Source organism: Phalacrocorax aristotelis, chromosome 23 (genome assembly GCF_949628215.1).
Source record: "Phalacrocorax aristotelis chromosome 23, bGulAri2.1, whole genome shotgun sequence".
NCBI classification, from domain to species: Eukaryota; Metazoa; Chordata; class Aves; order Suliformes; family Phalacrocoracidae; genus Phalacrocorax; species Phalacrocorax aristotelis.
In genome coordinates, this window is record NC_134298.1 from 423,860 (window position 1) to 449,479 (window position 25,620).

Below are 25,620 nucleotides of genomic sequence, written 5' to 3' on the forward strand. Positions count from 1 at the left end.
TAGTTCACTACGACCCCAGTAAGAAAGACACTCCGATTCTGCAAAGTACTATTTGAAACGTCATTTTTTAGAGCTGACCCTATAAAGAAAGAGAGAATAGCATAGATAATCTTACATCTGCTCAGATGCTGGGAACCCTGGGCTGTGCAGCGTCCAACAGGCCTCCAGTCAGCATGCAGCGTATTACAGTGCACATGTTCCAGAGCCGCTCTGTTACAATCAGCTGGCTGAGGTTATCCTGCGACCATGGGGTTTGTGCAGCCCAGCACAGGCCTGAAGGCCAAGCTGTACGTGCAGACCAGCACAGTCCTGTGCATCCTCAGGTTAACTGCTACGTGTATCACTAACTCAGCGTACAGCGGTCCGCCCTTTGGGATCACTACAGCAGAGAATGCACAACCCTCCTTCCCCTCGTCAGCCTACCCCTCCTCGCATCCCCCTTACTCCTCATTCGTTTGCCCCATTCTCACTCCCTCTTTCTGTGGCATCTGGAAAACCCCCTTGCCTGGGTTTAGAAGTTAATCTGAATGTACCTATTTTAAATACCTCCATTTATGTGTAATAATCTTGAACTGACTCTTACCCTTGTGCTAAGGAAGAGGCTCCTCCTCTTATTTAAATTTGGGGTGAGATGTAGTTGTTGAGATGTGGGTATCTAGTGTCATTTTAGATGTCCTGTCATTTCCAAGATAGATACATGATGCCAATACGCATAGCACAGGACCTACGGGAGACAGGTACATTGGATTTCCTCACCTTTGCAAGGACCACTCACCTGTGCTAGGGCTCCTTGCTGCACATGGCCCTCCTGTCCAGTGTTTTGACAACTGAGTTAAGGCTCCATTCAGTGTTGGAAGAGTTCTGACCTGTACACAGACCTGGTGGTTTTAGGTGCCTGATTGACAGATCAGTCACAAAACGGGCACTTTCTACCATCCTCTCCCTCACATTCCACACAACTGCATTTGGTCACCAATTACTCCAACACCCTCCTGCCCCCCACTTCCCTGGATGTGCATCCATGCATCCCAACTAAAAATTCATTCATCCATTCCCCTCCCCAGTTCCCTATATGGCCGCTATTTTCTGCAATGCACTCCCACTGCCACTAAATACCTCCCTATCCAACTACCCGTCTACACCACTCTCCTCACACAAACCCATACATTCCTCCACCCATCCTCCTAGACCATGATTCACCTGCTCTCTGTCCATCCTTCTGCCCATTTCTTCCTCTGCCAACATTGGTGTCCTCCAGGTGCACATATCACTGCTCATGCCCAAACTCATAAGGCACAGTATGTCTCGGGCTGTGACCCATCATTGTTCCCACATTCCCCGTGCACCAATGTCAATACAGCACCACACCCCATTGAACCAACAGACATTTTTGACACCTGCAATTCCCATCCCAGGCCTCTCTTCTAGTAATCTGCTACCAGGCTGGTGAGAGGGGGACAAAAACCATCCTGGGTTGGGATGTGAGGAAGCAAAGAGTCACCTTGGCCCATGTATGGAGGGAGGTGGGGGCGGAGCTCCATATCTTGGAGGAAGAGAAGGTAGAGTTGCCCCGCTTTTTTTCACAAGGTCCTCATAGGTCACTTTATGCTCTTTCCCACACAGAGGCTGTCTTCAACCAAAGAGTCAAGATGAGGAAGAGTGGCATCCTGACTAAATGCTGTATGTATAGGGGTGAGTTGGGGCTAGAAGGGTGCATCTGCGAGCAGTGGAGATTTTAGCTGGCAGAGCAATGTGGGAAGGAACTGATTTCATAGGTGGTTGACAGGGAGGCACACGTCACGATGTTCTGGCAACTAGGGGCATGGCCTCTAGGTAACCTTCACTTTTCTGGTTGGCATAGCGAAAGATGCTTTTTAATTGTGATTTATCTCACCCATAGTGTTGAAGGCTTTCCAGGGAAACCATCACGAAGTGGGAGGATGATGCAGACGAGATGGCTACTACTGCAGGATGGGGGGCAACACTCCTCAGTGCTGTGATATTGCCTCTACTGTAGTGCTAAGTCATAGAATCATAGAATCATTAAGGTTGGAAAAGACCTCTAAGATCATCAAGTCCAGCTGTCAACCTAAGACTACCATGTCTCCTAAACCATGCCCTGAAGGGCCACAGCTACACATCTTTTAAATACCTGCAGGGATGATGACTCTACCTCCTCTCTGGGCAGCCTGTTCCAATGCCTGACCACTCTTGCAGTGAAGAAATGTATCCTAGTATCCCATCTAAACCTCCTCTGATGCAACTTGAAGCCATTTCCTCTCGTTCTATCGCTGGTGACCTGGGAGGAGAGACCAACCCCCAACTCACTACAGCCTCCTTTAAGGTAGTTGCAGAGAGTGAGAAGGTCTCCCCTCAGCCTCCTCTTCTCCAGGCTAAACCCCCCCAACTCCCTCAGCCACTCCCCAGCACACTTGTGCTCCAGACCCTGCCCCAGCTCCGCTGCCCTTCTCTGGACACGCTCCAGCCCCTCAAGGGCCTTCTTGTCCTGAGGGGCCCAAACCTGAGCCCAGCATTCGAGGTGGGGCCTCACCAGGGCTGAGCACAGGGGCCCCATCCCTGCCCGGCTCCTGCTGGCCACCCCAGTGCTGACACAAGCCCGGGGGCTGGTGGCCTCCTTGGCCCCCTGGGCACTGCTGGCTCATGCCCAGCCGGCTGTCAGCCAGCACCCCCAGGGCCTTCTCTGCCGCGCACTTTTCGGCCACTCTGCCCCAGGCCTGGAGCGTTGCATGGGGTTGGTGTGACCCAAGGGCAGGACCTGGCACTTGGCCTTGTTAAATCTCGTACAATTGGCCTCGGCCCATTGATCCAGCCTGTGCAGGTCCCTCTGCAGAGTCTTCCTGCCCTCAAGTAGATCGACGCTCCCGCCTAACTTGGTGTCGTTTGCAAAGTCATCACCTACTGCATTGTTCATTGTTTGATTGGTGAGTTGCTTCATCCCCTCCAGGTGAACTATACCATCTTCTACCATCTTATATATATATATACACACCCCTATATATATATACCTAAGAGAAACACTGTGCCCATCTTTAAGAAGGGTAGAAAGGAGGACCCAGGGAACTACTGGCCTGTCAGCCTCACCTCTGTGCCGGGGACGATCATGGATCAGATCCTCCTAGAAGCTATGCTAAGGCACGTGGAGGACAGGGAGGCAATCCGAGACAGCCAGCATGGCTTCACCAAGGGCAAGTCCTGCCTGACCCACCTAGTGGCCTTCCATGATGGAGTGACTGCGTCAGTGGACAAGGGAAGAGCTACGGATGTCATCTATCTGGACTTCTGTAGGGCCTCTGACATCATCCCCCACAGCATCCTTCTCTCTAAGCTGACATCATCCCCCACAGCATCCTTCTCTCTAAGCTGGGGAGATATGGATTTTACGGGTGGACGGTTCGGTGGATAAGGAACTGGCTGGATGGTTGCATCCGGAGGTTAGTGGTCAATGGCTCGACGTCCACATGGAGCCCAGTGATGAGTGGTGTCCCTCAGTCATCTGTACTGGGACTGCTATTATTTAATATCTTTGTCAATGACATAGTGGGATCATGTCCACCCTCAGCAAGTTTGCAGATGACACCAAGCTGAGCGGTGCGGTTGGCATGCCAGAAGGATGGGATGTCATCCAAAGAGACCTGGACAAGCTGGAGAGTTGGGTCTGTGAGAACCTCATGAGGTTCAAAAAGGCCAAGTATAACATCCTGCACCTGGGTCAGGGCAAGCTCCAGCATCAATACAGGCCGGGAAATAAAGAGACTGACAGCAGCCCTACAAAGAAGGATTTGGGGGTACTGGTGGCTAAAAAGCTGGACGTGAGCCAACAATGTGTGCTTGCAGCCCAGAAAGCCAACTGTATCATGGGCTGCATCAAAAGCAGCTTGGCCAGCAGCTCAAGGGAGCTGATTCTGCCCCTTTGCTCTGCTCTGGTCAGACCCCACCTGCAATGCTGCATCCAGCTCTGGAGCCCTCAGCACAGGAAGGACATGGACTTGTTGGAGCAGGTCCAGAGGAAGACACAAAAAAGACCGGAGGGCTGGAGCACCTCTCCTACGAGGACAGGCTGAGAGAGTTGGCGTTGTTCAGCCTGCAGAAGAGAAGGCTGCAGGGAGACCTTGTTGCAGCCTTTCAGTACTTAAAAGGGGACTATAGGAAAGATGGGGACAACCTCTTTAGTCAGGCCTGTTGTGACAGGACAGGGGTGATGGTTTTAAACTAAAGGAGAGTAGATTTAGACTGGATGTAAGGAAAAAATGTTTTACGATGAGGGTGGTGAAACACTGGCACAGGTTGCCCAGAGAGGTTGTGGAGGCCCCATCCCTAGAAACACTCACAGTCAGGTTGGATGGGGGTCTGAGCAACCAAGCAACCTGATGTATTTGAAGATGTCCCTGCTCACTGCAGGGGGCTTGGACTAGGTGACCTCTGAAGGTCCCTTCCAACCTAAACCATTCTAAGATTTTATGATTCTATGAATCTATGATTCTTTACACTATCCCCTTCCAGGACATTACAGCAACTCCTATGAAGGTCTTATAAATTCTTTTGCTAAGTGTCACTCTATTCCTACTACAGTGTTATGCCATTCTTGACTAAGACACTACTCCAGCATTGGCATTTTACCACCAGGTTTGATGCACCACTGATGCAAAACCTTGCCCTAATATGAAATGCTCTTCATCTCAAACCAAGGGCAAATGTATGGAGAAGGTTATCTTTTGCATGGGCTGCTGTCAAAGCAGGAAGGGCGGTCATCAAATCTGTCTTCCAACCAAGTTCAGATCTACACATTGTTGGCCTTAAAGAAACCATAGCTACAGGTATGCCTGGTGAGAAAGGGAGGTCAGCAAGAAACATCTCCCCTGCTGACAGTGAAGAGGAGATGAGGTGACTTCCTGTGAATCTAACTTTGATGCCATGCTAAGTGCCCTTGGTAAGGCCCCACCTTCCCTTCCAGTAGTCCAAAACTAGAGGTTTATCTGCTTAAGTAGAAAACTGAGCTCGTCTCTTTGGAGCATTGGCCTCAAAGCGGGTGGTTAGACCTGCTCCTGTCTCTGAGATATAGTTTGGAGGTTTGAGGAGGTGTAGGGCACCTCCTGCCATTTGTGTGGAGCTCTATGGTGGGACTGTCTCATGCTATGTTCTGGGGGACAGACAGACTCCTCTCAATGCCATGGTAGGCCTGAACTAAGATGAAGCATGGCACATTTAGATGATCTGAGGGCACAGCTGCCATGTGTGTTGGACAGAAAAGGGCCTAGAGAGATGAGGAACTGTGATCTAAGGGAAACATGTTGGCAGCCTTACAGGGACCTTTCATTGCTACTTGTCAGCTTCTGCAGCTGGCATTTCTGTGGCAGGTTTGGACACACAACCATTTCCCACTGCAAGCAGACACCTCAAATTTAAAGTTTTTGATGTGCAACCAGGGAGTCTGAAAGCTCTTGTGTCTTCCTCAGGCTTATTCCAGAGGGGAATAAGGTTCTTTTCTTCCTGTCCTGAAGTGAAGCTGGAAGTTGTGACAGTAAATGTAACCATCCAGGACTTCATAGCTGATGTGGTGTCTGAGCTGTTTTTCCGCAATACGCAGCAAGTCTCTAAGGAGACCATGTTCATCTTTCCTGTGGACTCTCACACTGTTGTACACACCTTCTATGCTACCGTGGGAGACACTCGTATTGAAGCAATGCTTTGGGAGAAGGAGGAGGTACTGGGATTGGGGTGGGAGGGGGTAGTCCACAGACTGGGATGAAGGGTGGAGTTGAGTGAATGGAATCCTGTGGAGACCTCAGTGACACATTACTCCCCCTTTGTGGCAGGCCCAGCAGCTGTGCAATGCCACTTCAGGCATGGAGAATTTAAGATACCTGCAGGACCAGTGGGATCTTTGGGGTCCTTTCTTCGCTTGTTTCCTGGGGACCCTGCCTCCTAACAGGGAGGTGGCCATCAGCCTGTGCTATGTCCAGGAACTGCCACTGCAGCCTGATGGAGCTGCCCAGTTTTGCTGGCCGTGCGAGCTGTTCCCTCCAGTTTACCCCATTGGTAAGTGATCCCCCAGGTGCATTCCCCAGGGAGGAACACTTCATTCCCCAGTATCCCTCTGGGGGGGACCCCCATCTCTGGACACATGCTCAGTTGCATCTCACAGTCAGGGACACCATGGTGTTGCATTAATAGGTGAAGAAATTTGGCAGAAAATAAACCCCCTTGTGGTCCAGCTGGCCCTCAGGTGTCAGAGGGGCCTGGGGGAGGCTGGGCTTAGATTCTGAGTGATACCCAATTCAGTTGCAAGGTATTCACTAACAGGATGCTCACTATTAGCCTAGTTATGCCTAATGACTCTCACAGCCAGGTTCACCAATAGTGCAGTTTACTGAAGCAACAGAAATACAGGTTCTTATCAGATTGCTGGTGATAAATGCACTGTCTGCAAATGACATGCAAGTATAAAGCGCTGAAACACAAACCACAAAATGACAGGTTTGTTCTCTAAACTTCCCAGTGTCCATTCAGTATAACCAAGTGTTCGAGTCTTACCCAATGGTCCCTATGGGGGGGAAGAGAGGTTCAGCCTGTCATCTGATCCCAGTGGTCTGTGATGGTATCTTCCCTAACGTCCCTCTCTCTTTAGGTCATTTTATACTATTTTAAGTTTAGGTGGAGCTTGAGTGACTCTAGTCATACCTACTTTTGTTACTGATTGGTGTAGAAATTCCTTGCTTCGATTTAAAGGTATAGACTAAGAGAAATTCAGAGCACATGCTCAGTGAGGGGTGGTCGTGCTTTGGAGGTGGGTAACTTTTGGATGGAGGCATGTGTTTTGGTATTATAATGACCAAAGTTCGTCCACAGAGCATGATTGTATGGTGCTGGTCAGGGAATGGCTTCATGGTTCCATCTAGTTCTCAGATCTCCAGTGATTTATGGATGACTTTGGCCATGGAGCCTTTGCTCCGCTCCCTCCTCCAATTATCTCTCTTAGAACTAGTACACCAAGCACCCTCAGTGTTGCCAACATCTAAGAGTGCAGGTGATGTTGCTTAGGGAACAATCACTGAACCAATTTCCAGCGTGCCAATCACATTCCACTCTGGAAGTTAACTTTTATGAAATGTGGATATAACTTTAGCCTCAGTAATTTCATCCTCAATAATTTCACCCCCAGTAATCATTCCACGCACGGGTCTCCCCGTCCATCCCACAGCAAGAGATCCACACAGATCCCTATACAAACCACAATGTGAGTCTACATACTCACCCCTACCCCCCCACCCCCCACTAAGCACCACAGTGAGGGATGTCTCAGATGCCACACTTCCCCGCTAGTGATGACAGACGTAGCTGTCCGCTGCCCTAGGGTCTCTTCTTTCACCTTCTCACACCTCTTTCTCGCTGCAGGCTTGTTGTCTTCTAAGGAGGAGTCGTCCGAAAAGCTGCACTTCAGCATCTGTCTGAAGTCAGCCCATGGTGTGTCCCATATAAACATTAACAGCAGCCACACCCCTCTGCAATACACAGCTCCAGATCAGACGTCTGCTGAGGTACGGCCCTCCCAGATGCTAGAGCCTCAAAGGGGCAGAGGACGGAAGGGTCTGCAGCCTGCTGACACTCCTTAGGGCTCCTCAGTCCTTTTAGTTGGTTCTCTTTCCTCCTCACACCCTACTTGTCCTCAGGTCTCCTTGAAATTGCCACCCTGGTTGCAGACTGATCTGAAATTGCTGGTGTATTACAGAGGTTCTCACACTCTCAGCGCTGTGGCAGAGAGGAGCGATCCCAAAGCCCCACCTGGTGAGTGAGGAGGGTGGAAGTGGGCATGAGGGAGAGGGTGTCAGGGAGGCAGGGGGGATTTCAGGCAATAGTTTAGAACTGGGGGCTATGTGGATGACAAAAGCAAAGAGATGGGGAAGGGGACTCCAACCTAAAAATCCTCCTTGTTTCTCCCCACACACTCCAGGCTCTCTGCTGGGGGACCCTGTGGTGATGGTGACGCTGACACCCAGCATTCCTAAGGTGGCACCCAGTCCAGGCCAGCTTGGGGAATTCCTCTTTCTCATGGACCGCAGCCTCTTCCGGGATGCACAGGTACCACTGGAGGAGGTCTTCAGAGGGAATTTTCCACACTGGTCATGCCCAGATGGTGGGGAGAGAGGCAAGATGCTTCATGTGGGCAGATGTTCTGCTGAACTTCCCCATCTGAGCTCTGTCTATCCCTCCATCTGTCCCCAGAACACACTTCTCTTCCTCCTCAAGAGTTTGCCTCTGGGCTGTTACTTCAACATCTACAGTTTTGGGGCCACGTTCAAAGCCTTCTATCCGTGAGTCGGGGTGATGATGGGGCAGGGCCAAGGGGTAAGTAGAGTATGACTTTTCTAAGTGAACCTATGTCATGAGATCTTGCTGGAGGGCAGTTATGGGGCAGGATATGTTGGGGGCAATGAGAGGGTAAATCCTCTTTCAGGGTGCTTCTGTAGCACTGGTAATGAGGTAGGGCTTTTCTAGGGTTCTCCCCCTTCTGATAATCTGGGTGCCCTCCCACAGGCAGAGTGTGGAATACACACAGGAAAGCATGGACAACGCAGTGGGGCGCATCTCCTCCATCTGCCCTGATCTGGGGGGCTGTGATCTGTTGGGCCTCCTAAGGTCTATCTACAGCACTCCTCTCCTTCATGGGCGTGCCCGCCAGGTACCAGGGGCCAAAGGGTTATGGGGAGAGGAATGGGTGTAAACAATGGGGTAAAGGTAGCCTTCAGGGCTCAGGGTGAGATATTCTGCTGCTGTTTGCACTGGGAGTTGGCATGTGGAGGGGTGTCCTCATGGCAGAAAGTGACACCACCTTTGGGATCGGCAGCGTGGGAGGGCTTCTCTGGAATTTGCCTGCACTTGGGGAAGGTGGATCTTCCTTCTGGGGTTGCCCCTTTGTGCTAAGAGTTGTCCTGGTGTTAATGAAAGGAGACACACGATCTCTTTTCCTGTTTCAAGGACAGTGGGTGCAAGAGGGTAAGGGAACAAACTGGGAAGGCTTCCTGCGTTTTAGGAAGGTGTCTTTCCTTTACGGGGGTGCCCAGCCCTGGCAATCTTTGTTTCCCCTCCTCTCTCCCTCAGCTTTTCATCTTCATCCAAAGGAAGATCTCTAGTGAAGAGGAAGCTGTCATGGCTGAGGTCTACCGTTACCGGGACCACGACCGGTAATGGGGGAGCCCTGTTCCTGTCCCCTAACATGCTAATTCACAACCTTCCTCTCCCCCTGACTCTCCTTGAAACATTCTCCAGATCCTAGTCTGCCCTCTTCATCTCAATGGAACATCAGCAACAACCTACACACACACACTTTCCTTACCTCACTAAGACTGCCTATACTCTTCATCTATCGAGCCTCCTCTCCCAATCTTTCCCTGCTCTTCTCAGCACTTTTCCTCTTCCCCCTCACCCTGAAATACCTCCATGTTCTAGGCAGGCCCAAAACCCATTCTCATGCTCTCCCTTTCCAGCAGGCAATTTCTCTCACCCCAGAGTGGATAAGAAAACTCTGAGTCAGTTTCATTTCTACGATTAGAAGCATTCTTACCTCTCCAGACTTTGTCCTTTGCACCACTCCTGTCCTTTGTGCCTCTCACCTTTGTTCCATCTCTAACCTCCCCCTCTTTTCCCATACAGGTGTTTCTGTTTCCCTACCGGCAGATGTGACAGCTTCAACCTTTCCCAGGCCATGGCCCTGGAGACCAAAGGAGAATGCGTGTGCATCCACTCTAAGATGGACATGGCATCCGAGGTAATGACCAGGTACCCCTCTGCTCTATTCAGTACATCCCATGGCTCTCCTAGACATGCAAGGCAATTCAAATACCACCATCTACTCTAACTCAAGAGACCCCCTCCAACTTCCCCTCCGCCCAGAACTGGGAGGGAACCCAAGTTGTCTGCGCTCTCCGCTTCCCCTCACCAGGCAGTGAAATGCCTGCAGCGGGCTATGCAGCCTCTGGCAAGTGGGATCTCACTACATTGGGACCTTCCACCTGGCCTGGAGGTGTCAATGATCAGAAAAGCTCCTGAGATGATCTTCCAGGGACATAAGAGCTCCAGCTATGCCCAGATCCATGGGCAAGCACAGGTGAGAGTGATCCAGGAACCATATGCACTGGGGCAGGGCTTTCTGAAGGTAAAGGACCTACTCCCTGTTTCACCTTCCCAGCACTAAGAGTCCTTCACCTCCACTAGACCTGAGAGAGACCATGATCAGTGCTCTGCGAACCCTCTTCTTTCCCCCAGAGACACCACTGCTTCTGTTCCAACCATGGACATCTTCTACCTCAGTAGAGCAGGGTGGGAACCTAGATAGCCAGGCTGCCTGTGCCCTGCACATGAACATTTCTGTCTGACTCTTTCCTTTGCATCACCAGGATCCAGCAGTGGGTGAGGGAGCCGTCACCCTCCAGTACCACGTGGGCAGCCAGTCCTTCAGTTACACACTCAGGTTCTCACTGTCCCCATCATCAAACAACAGGTGAGAGGATAACACACTTGCCCACAAGGCAGGGTGGCATTGGCAAAGTCTGGAGGAGGGACAGCAGGTGTCATTTGCTTGCATCCTTCCCACTGTAGCCTGAGGCGGGAAGAGAAGCTGGGCATCCAGTGCTGTCTCCTTGTCCCCTCTGCCCTGAGCTTGGGAGAGGACCTGGGTGACCATTACCCCAGTGCCCCCTCTCTTTGCTCCACGTGTCCCATGCCACTCCCCGAGGTGGAACCAAGGACTAACTCCCTGCCCCTGCAGGCTGCCTGTGCACCGCATGGCCATGATGCACCTACTGTGGAAACTGGCCTGGGAGAGGACCAGCAGGGCAGAGAAGGACGTCCAGCACAGTGAAGTTAAGTCCAGCATCAGCCTGGGGATTCCGTCCCCCTTCACAGCCAGCGTGGCAGTAAGCATGAAACAGAGGGATGCCTGGCAGCATGGTAAGGCCAGAAACAGTGGGGATAGGACTGGGAGGAGAAAGCAGGACTTATTGGTCTGATGCCTCCTCACCACCAGCAGCACCCTATCCTGTGGGCCTGACCAGCCTTTTGCCTATCTCTAATACCCATGAGTCTAACCCCCATCTCCCTGCCTCTCTCCCCATATTCTTTGCCTCCAGAATCTGCCATGTTTTTCTTTCCCTCTTGCAACCTGGTTCCCTGCCAGCTGCTCTGGTTGCGTGGCTTCAGGCCTGTGTGGTTCAAGTCCACCAAGTTTTGGATGGTCCAGAAGTGCCAGTTCTGCCTTGAGATGCTTGGTCGCAAAGCCCCTGACACTGAGGCACTCACCCAGTTTTCAGCATCCTATAGCGGTAAGGAGGACCTTCTTAGCTGAGCATTCTCAAAATGTTCTGGACTAGGGTTGAACCCTCCTTTCAGCATTTATCTTCTCACCAGACTTCCTTATTGTCATTGTGCTGGGGATGGATGGAGTGACAGACAAAGCAAACTCCTACATCTCAACTCTGGGCTGGAAACCAAGAATCAAATTCCTTAATACTTCCCTTTTTCCAACTATCCTTAACTCCATACACAAACACTTCAGTTTCTCACACTTTCTTGGAAGTGCACAGCATTAGGATAAGAGGCAACAGACACAATTTGGAACATGGGAAATGCTGAATGGGTATGAGGGAAATTTATTTTCCTTTAAAGCAAATGGATAATAAAAAACTGGTGGAATCTCTACCCTTAGAGTTATTCAAGACTTGACTACACAGGTACCTGAGTGAGCTGTTCTAATGACACCTGCTTTGAATTGGGATTTGGATGAGATGACTTCCAGAGGTCCCTTTCAACCTCTGTGTACCTTTAGGCCAGCCTTAAATGACCCTTAGTCCTGCCTCAACTACTCCGTGCCTGAGTGCTTCTTTTTCTGCCCATAAAAGCTCTTAAATCTGCCCCAGAACTGAGCCATGCCTGGGATAAAAATGACCATGGGCTGTGCTTGACCCTCCTCAGCTTCACTCTGTTGTGACGCAGTGCTGCTGTAGCTCTAATGAACTCTTACATCTTGGAATGTGGAAAGGAAAAGCTGATGCTGAGGCTGGTGGGTTTGAATGGATGATGGAGAAGGACCCCTGTGGGGGCCTCAGTGGTGAACATGAACCATAATTGCAGAAGTGGCGGGGAGGAGTAACATTAAGGAAGCTCATGGGCAGAATTAAGGATGTTCAGAGAGAATTACATGTGCTGGGTAAACTAGAACATATAGGACAGATTTTAGGATACTTATGAGGGACTGGGAAGATCTGAGGATGCTCTGGGAGGTCTGGAAAAAGTTCAGAATGCTTGTGGAGGACTAGGAAAAACTGGGAAGTCCAGAGAGGATGGAGAACAGTTAGGTATGCCTGGAGAAGGCAGAATTTAAGGTTACTAGCCATTGCCTATCTCATATAAGCTGTGTGAATGTTTCTGTATTCCAGAGCGGGAGCCTTCTCCTGAAGAGCAGGTGATGGAAGATGCACCAGCATTTAACAGCAGTTGGGACTGGACAATTTCACCACTGTCAACAAGGCTGTGTGACTTCTCCAGGCTCAGGGTGGTGGTGGCACTCCAGAAAGCAAATGGCTCCTGGGCCCTCACCACAGCCCTGGCCTCTGCCTTGGGGCTCAGCAAGGCTGATGTTGAGGGGCAAAGGCCCAGTGAGGTAAGCAGGTCAAGGGCACAAGTGGGGCACCATCATGAGCTGAACCTTCCCCTGCTCCAAGTGTCCAGTCTGAGCTTCTGAGCTGAACCGAGAGGAAGAGATCAAAACAGTCTGGATTAGAGCTTCTCCGCTCGTCGAAGTGGGCCATGGAGGGTGAGGGTGGAATCAGCAGAGGTACCTGGGAACTTTCTGATTTTGAGGATTTCAGAAGCTTAGAGAGTTTATGTGTATGTGTGGAGGTTTTACTTTGTCCCTGTGCTGCTTTAGGTCTGATTTTTTTATTTCTTCCCCTTGATTGTCTTGTTTTCCCCCACAGGATGTGCAGCCAACTGCCTGGGCCACAGTCTTGGCGTTAGCCTGGTTGCACCAGTATAAATGGAAAGTATCTTGGTCAGAGCTTCTGCAGGCCAAAGCTTGTAGGTGGCTGCGAGACCAAGCTGGTAAGATTTGGCTGGGAGGAGTCACGCTTTGGGCCTTTCCCCGCAAATCCACAGCCGACACCCATTGACCCACGTTCCTCTTTCCCAGTGCTCCTGTACAGCAGTCTATGAGACTGTCAATACACAATTCCCTTACTGAGTTGTGGGCCCCCTCTACTTTTTCTCCCTGCTTGCAGAGGTCCAGCTGGATGAATGTCTGGAGGCAGCAAATTCCCTGCTAGGCTGCTTTGTGGATCCCAGCATCTTCAGGATTTGAACTTACCCCACTACCTGGGGTGCGCAAGAAGCTGGGTGGGAACACAGCCAGGATAGCTGACCCGAAATGGCCAAAGCGATGTATCACATACCATTAGCATCATGCCCTTGTGGGACTGGCTCAGTGGGTGCTTAGTTGTTTTCTGGGGCCAACCCACCTCAGCTGGCTTGTTCACACATTTGCTCTCTACCATATTATGAGAGTTTCCACTGGGTTCTGAAAAATAACCCTAAATACATATACTAAACTTTGCTTCATTTTCCCACATTCTGCTTTTCTCTGAGGTTTACTCAAATAGTCATCTGCTCAAAATATCAGATCTCAAGGAGAAAAATGCTGTTCAGATACTAGAGAAAAACACCTTCTTCATGAATCTGTTTGTCTGCCTGTCTCTTTAGCTAGCGAGCTATTTCCCTCCCTACCTGCCTGCCTATGTACCTTTCTGTTTTTCATAGACATGTAAGACAAATTTTATTTGGTTTTGCAGGCATTGATTCACTCATCCTCACAAGCTAGAGGACTTTGTTTGTTTGTTTGTTTAAAGGAGGGTTTGTCAAATAAAGGGGTGGATTTCATTGCATCACTGCAGTGCCTACTGTAGGTGCCCAGTGCCATTTCAGCTGTTCTGAGGTATCTGAAACACCTGCCAGATAGGAGGGGCAGGATAATAAAGGACTGATTTTCTGAGGTGACAGCTGGAGTGTGAATGGAATACCATGTGGCATGGGATTCAGCTGCCTAAATATGGATGTCTTTATCATTATGATAGACCATTATGATGTTCTAGGATTTTCAAGTGTATTGAGATTACATGGCAAGCTTTTGGCAGTGGTGAGGCTGCAGGGGTGACCTCTGTGGGAAGAGATTGCCCCATCCCAGTCACAGACAGTTCCAAAACAGACCCACTGCTGGCCAAAGCTGAGCCAATCAGCAAATATGGTGGCACCCCTGTAAAAGCATATTTAAGAAAAGGTAAAAAATGCCGCACAGGCAAAGCAGGAGGGAAAAAAAGGAGGGAGAACAACAGTGCAAACGCCAAGGTAAGAGGGAGAGGAGGAGGAGGAGGTATCTTACTGTAGACCCTGTGCTGGAGCGGATGGATGTTTGCTAAAGGAATTGCAGCCCATGGAGAGGACCCATGCTGGAGCAGAAAAAAAGAGTGAGGAGGAAGGAGCACCAGAAAGAAACTGCTATGTATTGACCATAGTCCCCTAGCCTCCACCCTGCCTGTACAAATGGCGGGGTGGGGGGTAGAGGAAGAGTCAGGAGTGAAGGAGTGAAGTTGAGCCTGGGAAGAAGGGGACCTGGGTGGAGGGTGTTCTAGTTTTTTATCTTTGTTTCTCACCATCTTACTTTATTTTTAATTGTCAATAAATTATATTAACATTCCCCAAGCCAAGTCTGTTTTGCCCATGACAGTAATTGCTAAGCAATCTCCCTGTCTTTTTCCTGACCCACAAGCTTTTTAATTTATTTTTCTACCCTGTCCTGTTGAGGAAGAGGCGTGAGAGAATTGCTGCATGGGCATCGAGAGGAAAATTTTTCACAGTGGTTGACTCGGCCATGTTGGACACCTTCAGCAGTTGTCTGGACAGGGTGCTGGGCCATCTTGTCTAGACTGTGGTCTTCCTAGAAAGGTTGGACTAGATGATCCCTGAGGTCCCTTCCAACCTGTGAGTCTGTGATTCTGGTTCAACACCCCTCCCATGGGCAGGGACATCTTTCACTAAATCAAGTTCCTGAAAGCTCTGTCCAACCTGACTTTGAACACTTAAAAGGAAGGGACATCCACAACATCTCTGGGCAACCTGTTACAGTGCCTCACCACCATTTGTAAAAAAATGTCTTCCTTACATCCAATTTAAGCTACTGTCTTTCAGTTTAAAACTCTTCTCCCTTGTCCTGTCACTACAGGCCCTGGAAAAATGTCACTCTCTTTTATAAGCCCCCTTTATATATTGAATAGCTGCAATAAGGTCTCTACAGATCATTCTTTCCTCCAGGCTGAACAACCCCAACTGTCTCAGCCTTTTTCATAGGAGAGGTGTTCCACCCCTCAGATCATTTATGTGGCCCTCTTGTGAACCCACTCTAGTAAGTTCATGCCTTTCTTTTACCGGGGACCTCAAAGCTGGATGCGGTACTCCAGGTGGTGTTTCACAAGACTAGAGTTAGTGTAGATGCCAGTGATGTAATTATAGCAATAGCCATAAAACCAGGAAACAGATTCAAGTCAGAGTCAGGACTTGTAGTTCATCTGGTCTGTTTAAACAATGGCTTACCTATTGCCAAATATCAATCACAAGACATTGCTGCTGGAAGGTAACATTCCAGAAGAACATTTGTGCAAGGCAGCCACTAGCAGACATTCTCCCACCCCCTGTCAGGAAGCTGGCCAGCGTCCTAGGCAGGATGGTGGAGGCATAATCAGTCTCCGAGGATGACAGCTTCCCTAGACAAAGTACATTGGTGTGTAAAGGTGCTGATCAGTTCCAACTAGAGCAGTTATCAGGATGTTTCCACTCACAGTAACCCTGTAAATGATGGGGAAAAACAAGAAAAGGAAACCCATTGTTCAGGAAGATACTCAAATGCAAGGAGAATAGACTCCATAATACTGGGTTGATTTCTGCACTCTGTTTTTGATATCAGTCTTATCTAGGCAGTAAGAATGAACCAGAAATACTTTCAATTATCATCAAACATCCTTGCTTTCTTTCCTGAATGTAGAACTCCTTAATTCCCTTGTCATGTTTTTGCCTATCAGCTGAACCAGGACCTCAGAAATGAAAAGTGCATTGAGAAGGAGGGAAGGAGGAAAACAAGAAAGGTTCCTCAGTATCAAAATTACTTCCAGTTTTATTGAAGATGTGCATTATTCTCTGATGAGGACTTCTGAGCTACATCTTCTTTCAAACTCTATAATAAAAAGAAGCCAGGGTCTTTCAGAAACAAAGGGTTTTACAAGGAAGCCCAGGAAATCCCTGCTGAATGTCAAGAAGAGTGCCAGCTGACAAATGACTGCATGATGATTCCTTCAATAAATGCCAGGCAATTACCACAAGTCAACTGTGCCTTCCCTGCATACATCCAACTTTTGATTTCTTTATGCTGTAAGAACACCCTGTATACCTCTATGTGTGCTCTAAGATTGGCACTCACATGCTCAAGCAGCACTTGGTTACTTTTTCCTCAACGTTCAAGGGACTTCCTGGTGACATGAGATGCCTCCTGTATCCTTCATGTCTCACTTGATACCACTGCCCCTGTAGCCAGAGGTGGAGGCTTATTTTCTAGTCATATTCTCTTCATCAGGTTCTGGTAGCGCTGACATCCAAATTCCCATCTCCAATGCTTTCTACTGTTTGGAGGGAAACTGCAGGTGGAGATAGGTGACCTAGGCATGCACATGACCATACCATTGTGATGCTGCTAGTGTGGGACATTCAGGAAATGCTGTTCTTTCGAAATAAAAGACACACAATAAGCTGAAGTTAAATGTAACTTTCTCGAATAAAGGCAAGTGAAACCTGGCTAACCTATGAAGTGGTGACAGATGCATCTTTTTTTATTGCTTTCTTAAGTGTTTTCAGTATGCTACACTCATATTGAAATTTAAAAATTAATGAAAAAAGTGAAATTAATGAAAAAATTACTTACTCTGAACTCTGTCTCTGTTCACCACCAAAGACATGAATCTAGGTATGCTCTATATTGCTAGTTCTACAGGGGAAAAAAAAAGGTGTTTGTAGGTTTGACTTCCAGCATCACTTTGAGAGTGACTGATTTCTTCTTTATCAAAATATTCTCAAATTATACATGCTGAGGTATTGTCCTGAATGGAGTAACAATAAAGAAAATTTTGACATTTTTCAGCAGTTCTGATAACTCTGTGTGGTTGCAAATGAAAACCACATCTACAGGCAGAATCATTGCAGTTGAACTCCTTTAAGCCAACTTTCCAAACCCTAAAAAATCTGTAAAGATGGAAAATCAGATATGAATGTCCATCCTGAGACAAGCCCCTGGTTAGTCTGCTTGTCGATGTCAAGGGGAGGGAGAAAGGGCAAATGAAATGCAAGCAAACATCAGTAAGGGAGTTTCAGGAATATGACCTTTGAGTTTAGTGGTTGCCTTACAAAAAAAAATAATATAATAATAATAAAAATAGAGTACTACCTTTTTTACAGTGACCTGATGAACACAACAAAAAGCAGTTTTACTATAGGGTGGTCGAACTGTGGAATGGATTGCCCAGAGATGTTGTGGAGTTTCCATCTGTGGAAGTATTCAAAACCCATCTAGACACAGTTTTGGAACATGTTCTACCTGACCCTGCTTGAGCAGGGGGAGATTGGATAAGATGACCTTGAGTTCCCTTCCAACTTAATTATTAGTGATTCTGTGACACTGTAATTCCACCTTAGTGAAGAAGGTAAATCTAGTTTTCTTACTGTCAAACTCTTTCCAAGGCTGGAGTGGAATCAGTGCAGTAATCCTTCACATGTTCCTAGAGTTTTCATTTGTATGACCGAGCCTCTGTCCTCTAGATCTGTTCTGCATGCTGACCCAAGGAATAGAACTTCTGTGACAGAATTCAGTCCACAGGGTTTTTCATCAGAGATGACTCCCTCTGTTGCACTTGCTCTTTTGTCTTGTAGTTGTTTCTGGGAACACTCTTACTGTATGTGTGGACTGAAGCCTCCACATCACCATTTATTTTTTCTTGGGTAATCTTTCATTCTTGAGATCTGCTATACAACCAATATTGTTCCTAGGATATTAACCAATTTTCTTACAGAGAAAAAAGTCTCTCTTTCAGGGACTGTACTGCAGTTGTGTGTTTGGCTCTTTGGGAGGAACTGAACATCTTCTATCAGCCATGATATTTTGTGATCACCATTTAGCTATCTGTAATCCTCTTCATTATACAGCTATAATGAACCAGAATATTATTCCAGGGCTGGCAGATCTTTTCTGAACTACTGGCTTGGCAGTCACCTTGGTGATCATTGTATTGATGCTGAGTTTGACTTCCTGTGGCCCCAATGGGGCTGCAGAAAGCCATTTCTACTTGTTCATCTCCCCTCATTGTCATCATGACTTTCTGTGGGATCCTTGCGATCATGTATGTATTACCACCTGCCAAATAAAGTGTTCTCCACCTTCTATACAATTGTGATTCCAATGGCAAATCCCCTCACATACACCTTGAGAAACAAGGAAGTCCAGGAAGCCATTAAGAGGTTCTGGGGTAGAAAATCAACTTTGCGTTATTATTTTGGGGGATTTCTGGATGCTGTAACCATCCTGGCGTATGGGGTAAATACGATCTAATCTTAAGCATGAGATTCAACTGTCCAATCACCATAAAAATTGTAGGTGTGGAAGAGTAACCATTGTTAAAATATGATGAATTTTCCATAGGGCTTGACCTTGGCTAGCAGCCAGACCACAGAATCACAGACTCACAGGTTGGAAGGAACCTCAGGGATCATCTATTCCAACCTCGTGGGTTAGGATAAGAACAGTGTAATAATTAAAATAAAACAGCAACAACAAAAATCCTATGGAAAGGAAAACAACGAGAGGTGTGAAACCCGGGGGAGGTGGGGGGGGGAGGAAGGGGGATGAACCACCAAAACAAACCGCACGCAACACAGCCACTCACCACCCACCAACCCAACACCACCAGCCCCTGAGCCACAACTGCCCCCTTTAATATACTGGTCATGGTGTCACATGGTATGAAATGAACGTGCCTTTGGCCAGTCAGGGTCAGCTGCCCCAGCCGTGGCCCCACCCCTCCCAGCCCCCTGCCCATGTGGCAGAGCGCAGGAAGCCGGAAAGGTCCCAGACCACCACAGGCACCACAGTGAAGAGAATTAACCCCTTCTCAGCCAAAACCAGCATACCATGTAACACAACCTCCCTTGGAAAGAAGAGGTGTTTTCTGTGTTTAATTAGCATGAATATAGACTCCTTTCTTTTTGTTCAAGCATTGTTAAATGTCTTAATATTTAACCTAAGCTTAGGGAGAGGTTATCTTTGCCATCAGCATTATCCATTTAATCAAGGACAAGCATTCCTTTTGGAAGAAAAAGGAGAGTTGGCATGAGAAAATAGCCTTGAATTGTCCTTAGGTGACACACACCATATATGGATAAAAAGGGTTAGGTTACTTAATCCGTAAAGGACCCCCAAAGAGAGGAAGGCATGTGCAGAAGAATCTGAAGCAGAGCCAAGAAGAGTAACTTAATGCCATTATGCAGCCTATGTAGAATAGAATGAATATGTATTAGATAGGCAGAATATGTATGAATTTATTCATGAAGACTTGGACTACCCAGTTAGAGAGTGATTTCTGGCCTAGCCACATGGAGAAAAGAAAACCAGAAATCTTGTGGGAAGAAAAAGGGAGGAGAAAGAGCAGAAAGCATAGTTCAGGTTTCAGTAAGCTTATTGAAAATTGTTTGAAGGTGGATGGGTGGATGGATGGATGGATGGATGGATGGATGGATGGATGGATGGATGGATGTGTAGGAATAGGTATGTGAATGGATGGATGGATGTCTATGGAGAGGCAGGAATGTTATTAAATTATTTTCTTTCACATTCTCCATTGCATCCACATTCATCACAACCTCAAATTTCTGGGTGTTTAGAAATAACTAGATTCCATTTGATGCTCTCCCTTAAGGCCTACTTAAACTGTGCGCTCCTCAAGCTACAGATGAATGGATCGAGCAGAGGAGATACCACAGTGTTCAAGATGGTCACCACCTTGCTGAGGTCCAGTCTGTTGATCTGGGTGGATGTGAGGTACATGAAGATGCAGCTGCCATACACCATAGGCACCACAGTGACGTAAGAGGCACAGATGGAAAAGGCTTTCTGTCTCCAGCCACAGAGGTCTGCCTAAGCCAGGCTACCCAATAGGGTGAACAATACTAAGATGAAAATCATGTGCTCTAGGACCTTGCTGCTTCTGCATTTTAGCTCAATTATTCATGTACTATCATAGAAAAAAAAAGATTACTGATGTTTGAGCCACAGAATGGCATCTGGAAATATACCACTGATGGAGAAAAAATGAGCACAGCCCCACCAATCCAGGCAGTGATGAACAGCAGGCTGCAGACTTGTGAATTCATAATGGTCACATAGTGTAGAGGTTTGCAGATGGCCACATGCTTGTCAAAGGACATTACAGCTAACAGAAGAAACTCAGTGGTACCTAGCATGAAGTAGAGAAAAGCGTAAGTGAGACAACCCCTTAAAGAAATTGGTTTCTTGCCTAAAGACAGGTTGGCCAATGCTTTGGGGATGACAGTGGTGGAAAGCCAATCTCTAAGATGGAGAGGTTCCTGAGGAAGATGTGCATGGGATTCTGAAAAGGATGGTTTATCAGGGTGATGGTGATGACGAGAACACTAGCTGTTAAAGTCAAATGTAGGCGAGTAACAGGATGGTAAAGAACACATAGATCATCATCCGCAACACCCAAGAGGATGAACTCAATCACTGTTGTTTGATTCTCCATATGTAGCTTATCTTTAAACAGGTAAAAAAGTTCTGAGGGAAGATAATAGCACAGCACACAAAAAAAAACAACCCCAAAAGTATTGAGTGAGAGTCTCCAACTCTTTTACCGGGTGTTCTTCCAAAGAAGAGGAGTCATGAAGGTCAGTAATATCACCACTCTGAATTGCCTACTACCCGTCCCCACTGGTTTCTAAGATGAAATCTACACTGCCTTTCTGAGTAATACTCAAACTCAGTGCTAAGCATGTAAAGTGAAAGGAATCCATAGTGTAGAAGAAGCTCTTGAGTATGAAGCAGTGATCCTTCCTTATCCTTCTGTATCTGATCTTCGGAACCTAAATAAACAGTTAAAATAAAATGGGACATGCGGGGGGGACACTGGACAGTTAAAGGAATGGAGTTTTATGGTGGGTGATTCTGATATAACATATAAGCACACCCAAGGGTAGCTATGAAAAGGACCATCACTTGATTGAACATAGATAGCCTTTATGAAAGACTCCACTACCAAGCTTTAACTAAACCTAACAATACTCCTTGCCCTTGGTGTCAGATTCTTAGTTAAATTCATCTTACACAACTCTACCTTGCAAAAAAAATAAGGTGCTAAATCATACTACTAGTATCTAGGAATTTCAGAAAGGAAATTCTTCCCTTATTAAATGAACATGATGATTAGCCCCTGCATTTGCTGAGGAGCCATTCAAAGCCATTTCTATCTCCAGAAACAAGCAGAAGATAAGAGCCTGCTCATCTACCTTCAAGCATCTTTTCTTGTAGAGAGCTACATGACCAAATCATATAGAAACCAGTTTTCAGCAATGGATTATAAAAGGCATTTGTAGTACATGATTCATCTCATGGTAGGGTAGATACTTTGATTTCATGAGAATTGGTGTCCTGGATTGCCTATAACTATCCCTTAAACAAAACAAAAGACAGAGATGTAGATTTCAGTTTAAGTGAGAAAAGTCCCACTTGTGGTGAGTAACTTACACTTCGACAACGGAGATACAACTCAGTTGCTTAAACATAGATGTCTAATAACATCTTAGGCACCACAGAGTATTCAGGTCATCAGTACAGTGCTGGCAGATTGGACATGTATTTATAGGTTTCTGCAACCTGGAGGTGAGATGGGACATTGTAAGGCACATAAAATGCCACTGAGTTATTGTACTGATTTTTAAACATTATCAGAAGGATGCACATGAATTCCTAGACTAATGAGACATCTATAGAGGAGTGGCAGACACTGTGGAGGACCATTGTCCCATTGCCCCAGGGGATACTATGTGAGGCTGGTCAAGTAACCCTGAGACATTTCAAAAGGAGATAGACACCTCTATGTATGCAACCAAATCAAGCATTTAATGCTTCCAGGTGCCCTAAATGAGGTTCCTAAAACATGAGCAAGTTCTGAGTTAGTCACAGCAGGTTTTTCTAATTAACTGATAACAATAAGCTTTGGCAGGGATGACTTACCTTCATCATAAGTAGGTAATGAAGACAAGTCTGAAAATTGCCTTCTGGACTTCTCTTGTGCTCTCCACTCAAAAAACACTGGCCCTAAAGTACTTCCTCAGACTTGGATGTCTGACTTGTAGAGATGAATACTCCCTGGACTCTTGTGCAATGATTTTAATGAAAAAGTTCATGTCTATTACAATGAATGAAGTATGAATTGCTACTAAAGGTTAACGGGAATCCTGACATTAATCTAACACAAAATCTTGAGTTATAGCAGAGATAATAATAATAGTAGTAGTAATAATAATATGCAGTATTATTATTGATAAAGTGACTACTTCTAATAAATTAATTGGACAGCACATTCAGAGAATTTTGCAAGGGCTAGAAAACCTCTTCTTCTGGGGACAAGACAATACACATTGTCTTAATAGACTGGTTTCATCCTCCTTCAGGGAGTTCCATTGATACCGTAAGTCAGCAAATATAAGAACCCTCTAAAACTCCATTTGTAATTTTAGAAAGTGGACATTCTTTATTGTGGCACCAGGCGCACAGGGGATCGCTCGACATAGTGTGTGCACCGAGTTGCTCTACTACAGGGGTTATATGCAGTTAAAGTATACATATTCATTAAATTTCTATAAAATAATTACCATATTCATACTACTCTTGGAACTCATGAATATATTCAAATGTCCTTAACACATGTGCATTCATGTTCATTGGTGGCCTTCCAGGGTCCTCTGGTGGTTGTGATAGTCTTCCTCACCATGTCTGCTGGTTGAACTCAGTCTCTGGGCATGCTCAGTTCATTTTTGGCTTGGTTACACAATTCTTACTGATACTGAACTATCTTATTCTAGCACATCTCCCTTATTGATTCTACTCAAGGATACAGAGTCTCCAGACTCCCTTCTGTCTAATCACATACAGCAAGTTCTATGACTATCTTATTAGTAAAGTATTCCAAGTATTTCAAACTTAGCTATGTTGCTCCAATTAAAGGGGGCCGTATGTTCTTTTGAAGCTGGTGTCACATATCAATCCCTCCTTTTCTTTTGAGGATTTGTAGCCAACAAGATACAATCGTCACCATATTAGCTCTCTATTTTTACAGCAAGGGTAGGAGCGATAGTTATAACACAGTACTATTACAAAGGCAATTACACATACAGCTAAAATGAAAACACTCAACAGAAATTATGTCTTCAACCAGGACCAATTGGGCAACCACAAGGTTAATTTGTGTCAGATTTCTTCAGACCCTAAAGATGTGTCATCCTCCTGTATTTGTTTAAGTATGCTGACTCAGTGTGTTATAACCCCTTTAATAGGTATGGTCCCTCCTATATGAGGGCCTGATGTTGTCTCCCATAGAGCAATTCACAGAGACTCAAGGTATTTTACCCCGAGGCTGTGTCCTAATTCTTAACAATGCCAAAGGCAAAGCTTGTACCCAGGTCATTGAAGTTTCTTGGAATATTTTCCCAATTTGGGATTTAAGAGTGTAGTTCATTCTTTCTATCTTTCCGCTTGACTGAAGTCTGTATGGTGTATGTAACTCCCAATGCATATCTAAAATTTTACTCAGTTGTTTTTTAACTTCATCAACAAAATGTGGTTCCCGAACTGATGACATCCTTAGGGGAATATCAAATCTTGCCATTTCTTTTAACAAAACTTTAGTTACTTCTCTAGCCTTATTGGTGCAACAGGAAAAAGCCTCTGGCCATCCGGAAAAAGTGTCAATTAAAACCAAGATGTACCTTTATCCTCCTTTTCTGGGTAGTTCTGTGAAATTGATTTGCCAATAACCCCCTGGGGAATTTCCTCATTTGATTACTCCAAAAATCAATCTATTACTACTATTTGGGTCATTTTACAACAAATTTCACATCTTTCTGTAATTCCTGTCTTACAACTATTTCCCAAAGATGCTTTACTAAATTTTGCGTCCCCAGTGTACTGTGTTATGTTCTTGCCTAGTAATTCCTGTCATTAATAAGGGTGGGATTACTACTTGCTCTGTGGGTGTAATAGCCCAGCCATCATTTGTTCCTATGCCTGTAAGGCCTTTATTAATTTGGCATCTTTAGTATCATATTTAGGTGGTGTCTTAAGTAGAGTTGTTTTCTGATTATAATGCCACAATGCCTGTTTCTGCAGCCTCTTTGGCAGCTTGATCTGCCAATCGATTACCTGTTTCTGGTGGGGTCTTTCCTGTTATGTGGGCTTTGCAATGCATTATTGCAACCGCCGTCAGTTCTTGGATGCTCTCTAGTAATCCTCGTATTTGTGTTGCATGCTTGATTTCAGTTCCTTGTGCTGATAATAGTCCTCTTTTCTTTCCAGACAGCTCCATGGGCGTGTACAACTCCAAAACCTTATTTAGAACCTGTCCAGATATTAACCTTTTCCTTCACTCAGTTCCAATGCTAGAAATATGCTACTGCTCTTCGTTGTCCTCCTAGAAACTGTTCCAGGAGCCTTAATGCCACCCCTCACTGCTCATAAGCGGAAAGTTAAAGATTTTAGTCAGGTCTGGCAGTTCCAGGGCCGGCGCTCTCATCAGAGCCTGTTTCAACTGTCTGAACACAGCTCTGCTGTCATTTGTCCATTCAAGGATCCCTCTTTGGGAGTCCTTTAGTAATTCGTACAGAGGTTTTACCATCAATCCATAATTCACAATCCACAGGTGTCACTATCCCACCATGCCTAGAAATGCTCACAATTCTCCTGGTGTGTGTGGCTCAAGGAGGTGGCAAATAGCTTCTTTTCATTCCATTCCTAGTTGCCTCTGCCCTTTTAGAATTTCAAAGCCTGGGTAGATGACCGTTTCTCAGACAATCTGTGCCTTTTCTTTTGATACATGGTATTCACTAATTCCCTGCCCATTTTCTTTCCCCCAGATTTCCAATTCTTCTGACCCTGTATGAAGTAAGCATTCTATCTCTGTTTCCTCTTCCCCCAGCTTCATCTTAACCAGAGGCTCTGCTGGGGAAGATCCCTCCAGCCTCCTTCAGTCCCTAGCTTCTATAGCCATCACAGGAGTGTCTGATTTCACAGATCTGCAACTGAAAAAGGCACTTTCACCATGACCGGACCATCACTCTGACTGCTTGTCTGAGCGGAGCTTGCAATGCAGCTCCCTGCCGGCTGTGAGTTTTCTCCACCACTGGAGTTATTCTTGAAACACTTCCCTTTGACTCATTGTCCGATCCCTTTGCCCCAGA

At 46.5% G+C, this 25,620-nt stretch overlaps 1 protein-coding gene and 1 pseudogene across 1 annotated transcript; one reads left to right on the plus strand and one right to left on the minus strand.

Moving 5' to 3' along the window:
- Positions 1-1,628: 1,628 nt before the first annotated feature.
- Positions 1,629-14,765, plus strand: LOC142067750 (von Willebrand factor A domain-containing protein 5A-like). Its single transcript, XM_075116688.1, has 17 exons — positions 1,629-1,692; positions 5,475-5,722; positions 5,835-6,057; positions 7,414-7,556; positions 7,689-7,803; positions 7,970-8,097; positions 8,242-8,330; positions 8,554-8,698; positions 9,118-9,200; positions 9,670-9,784; positions 9,959-10,123; positions 10,413-10,516; positions 10,784-10,965; positions 11,145-11,336; positions 12,450-12,673; positions 12,990-13,113; positions 13,290-14,765. The coding sequence occupies exons 1-17, from the start codon at positions 1,650-1,652 to the stop codon at positions 13,367-13,369; spliced, it is 2,403 nt and encodes an 800-aa protein (XP_074972789.1). The 5' UTR covers positions 1,629-1,649; the 3' UTR covers positions 13,370-14,765.
- Positions 14,766-20,014: 5,249 nt separating this feature from the next.
- LOC142068093 (olfactory receptor 6C1-like) lies at positions 20,015-20,912 on the minus strand (annotated as a pseudogene).
- Between the last annotated feature and the right edge of the window lie 4,708 nt (positions 20,913-25,620).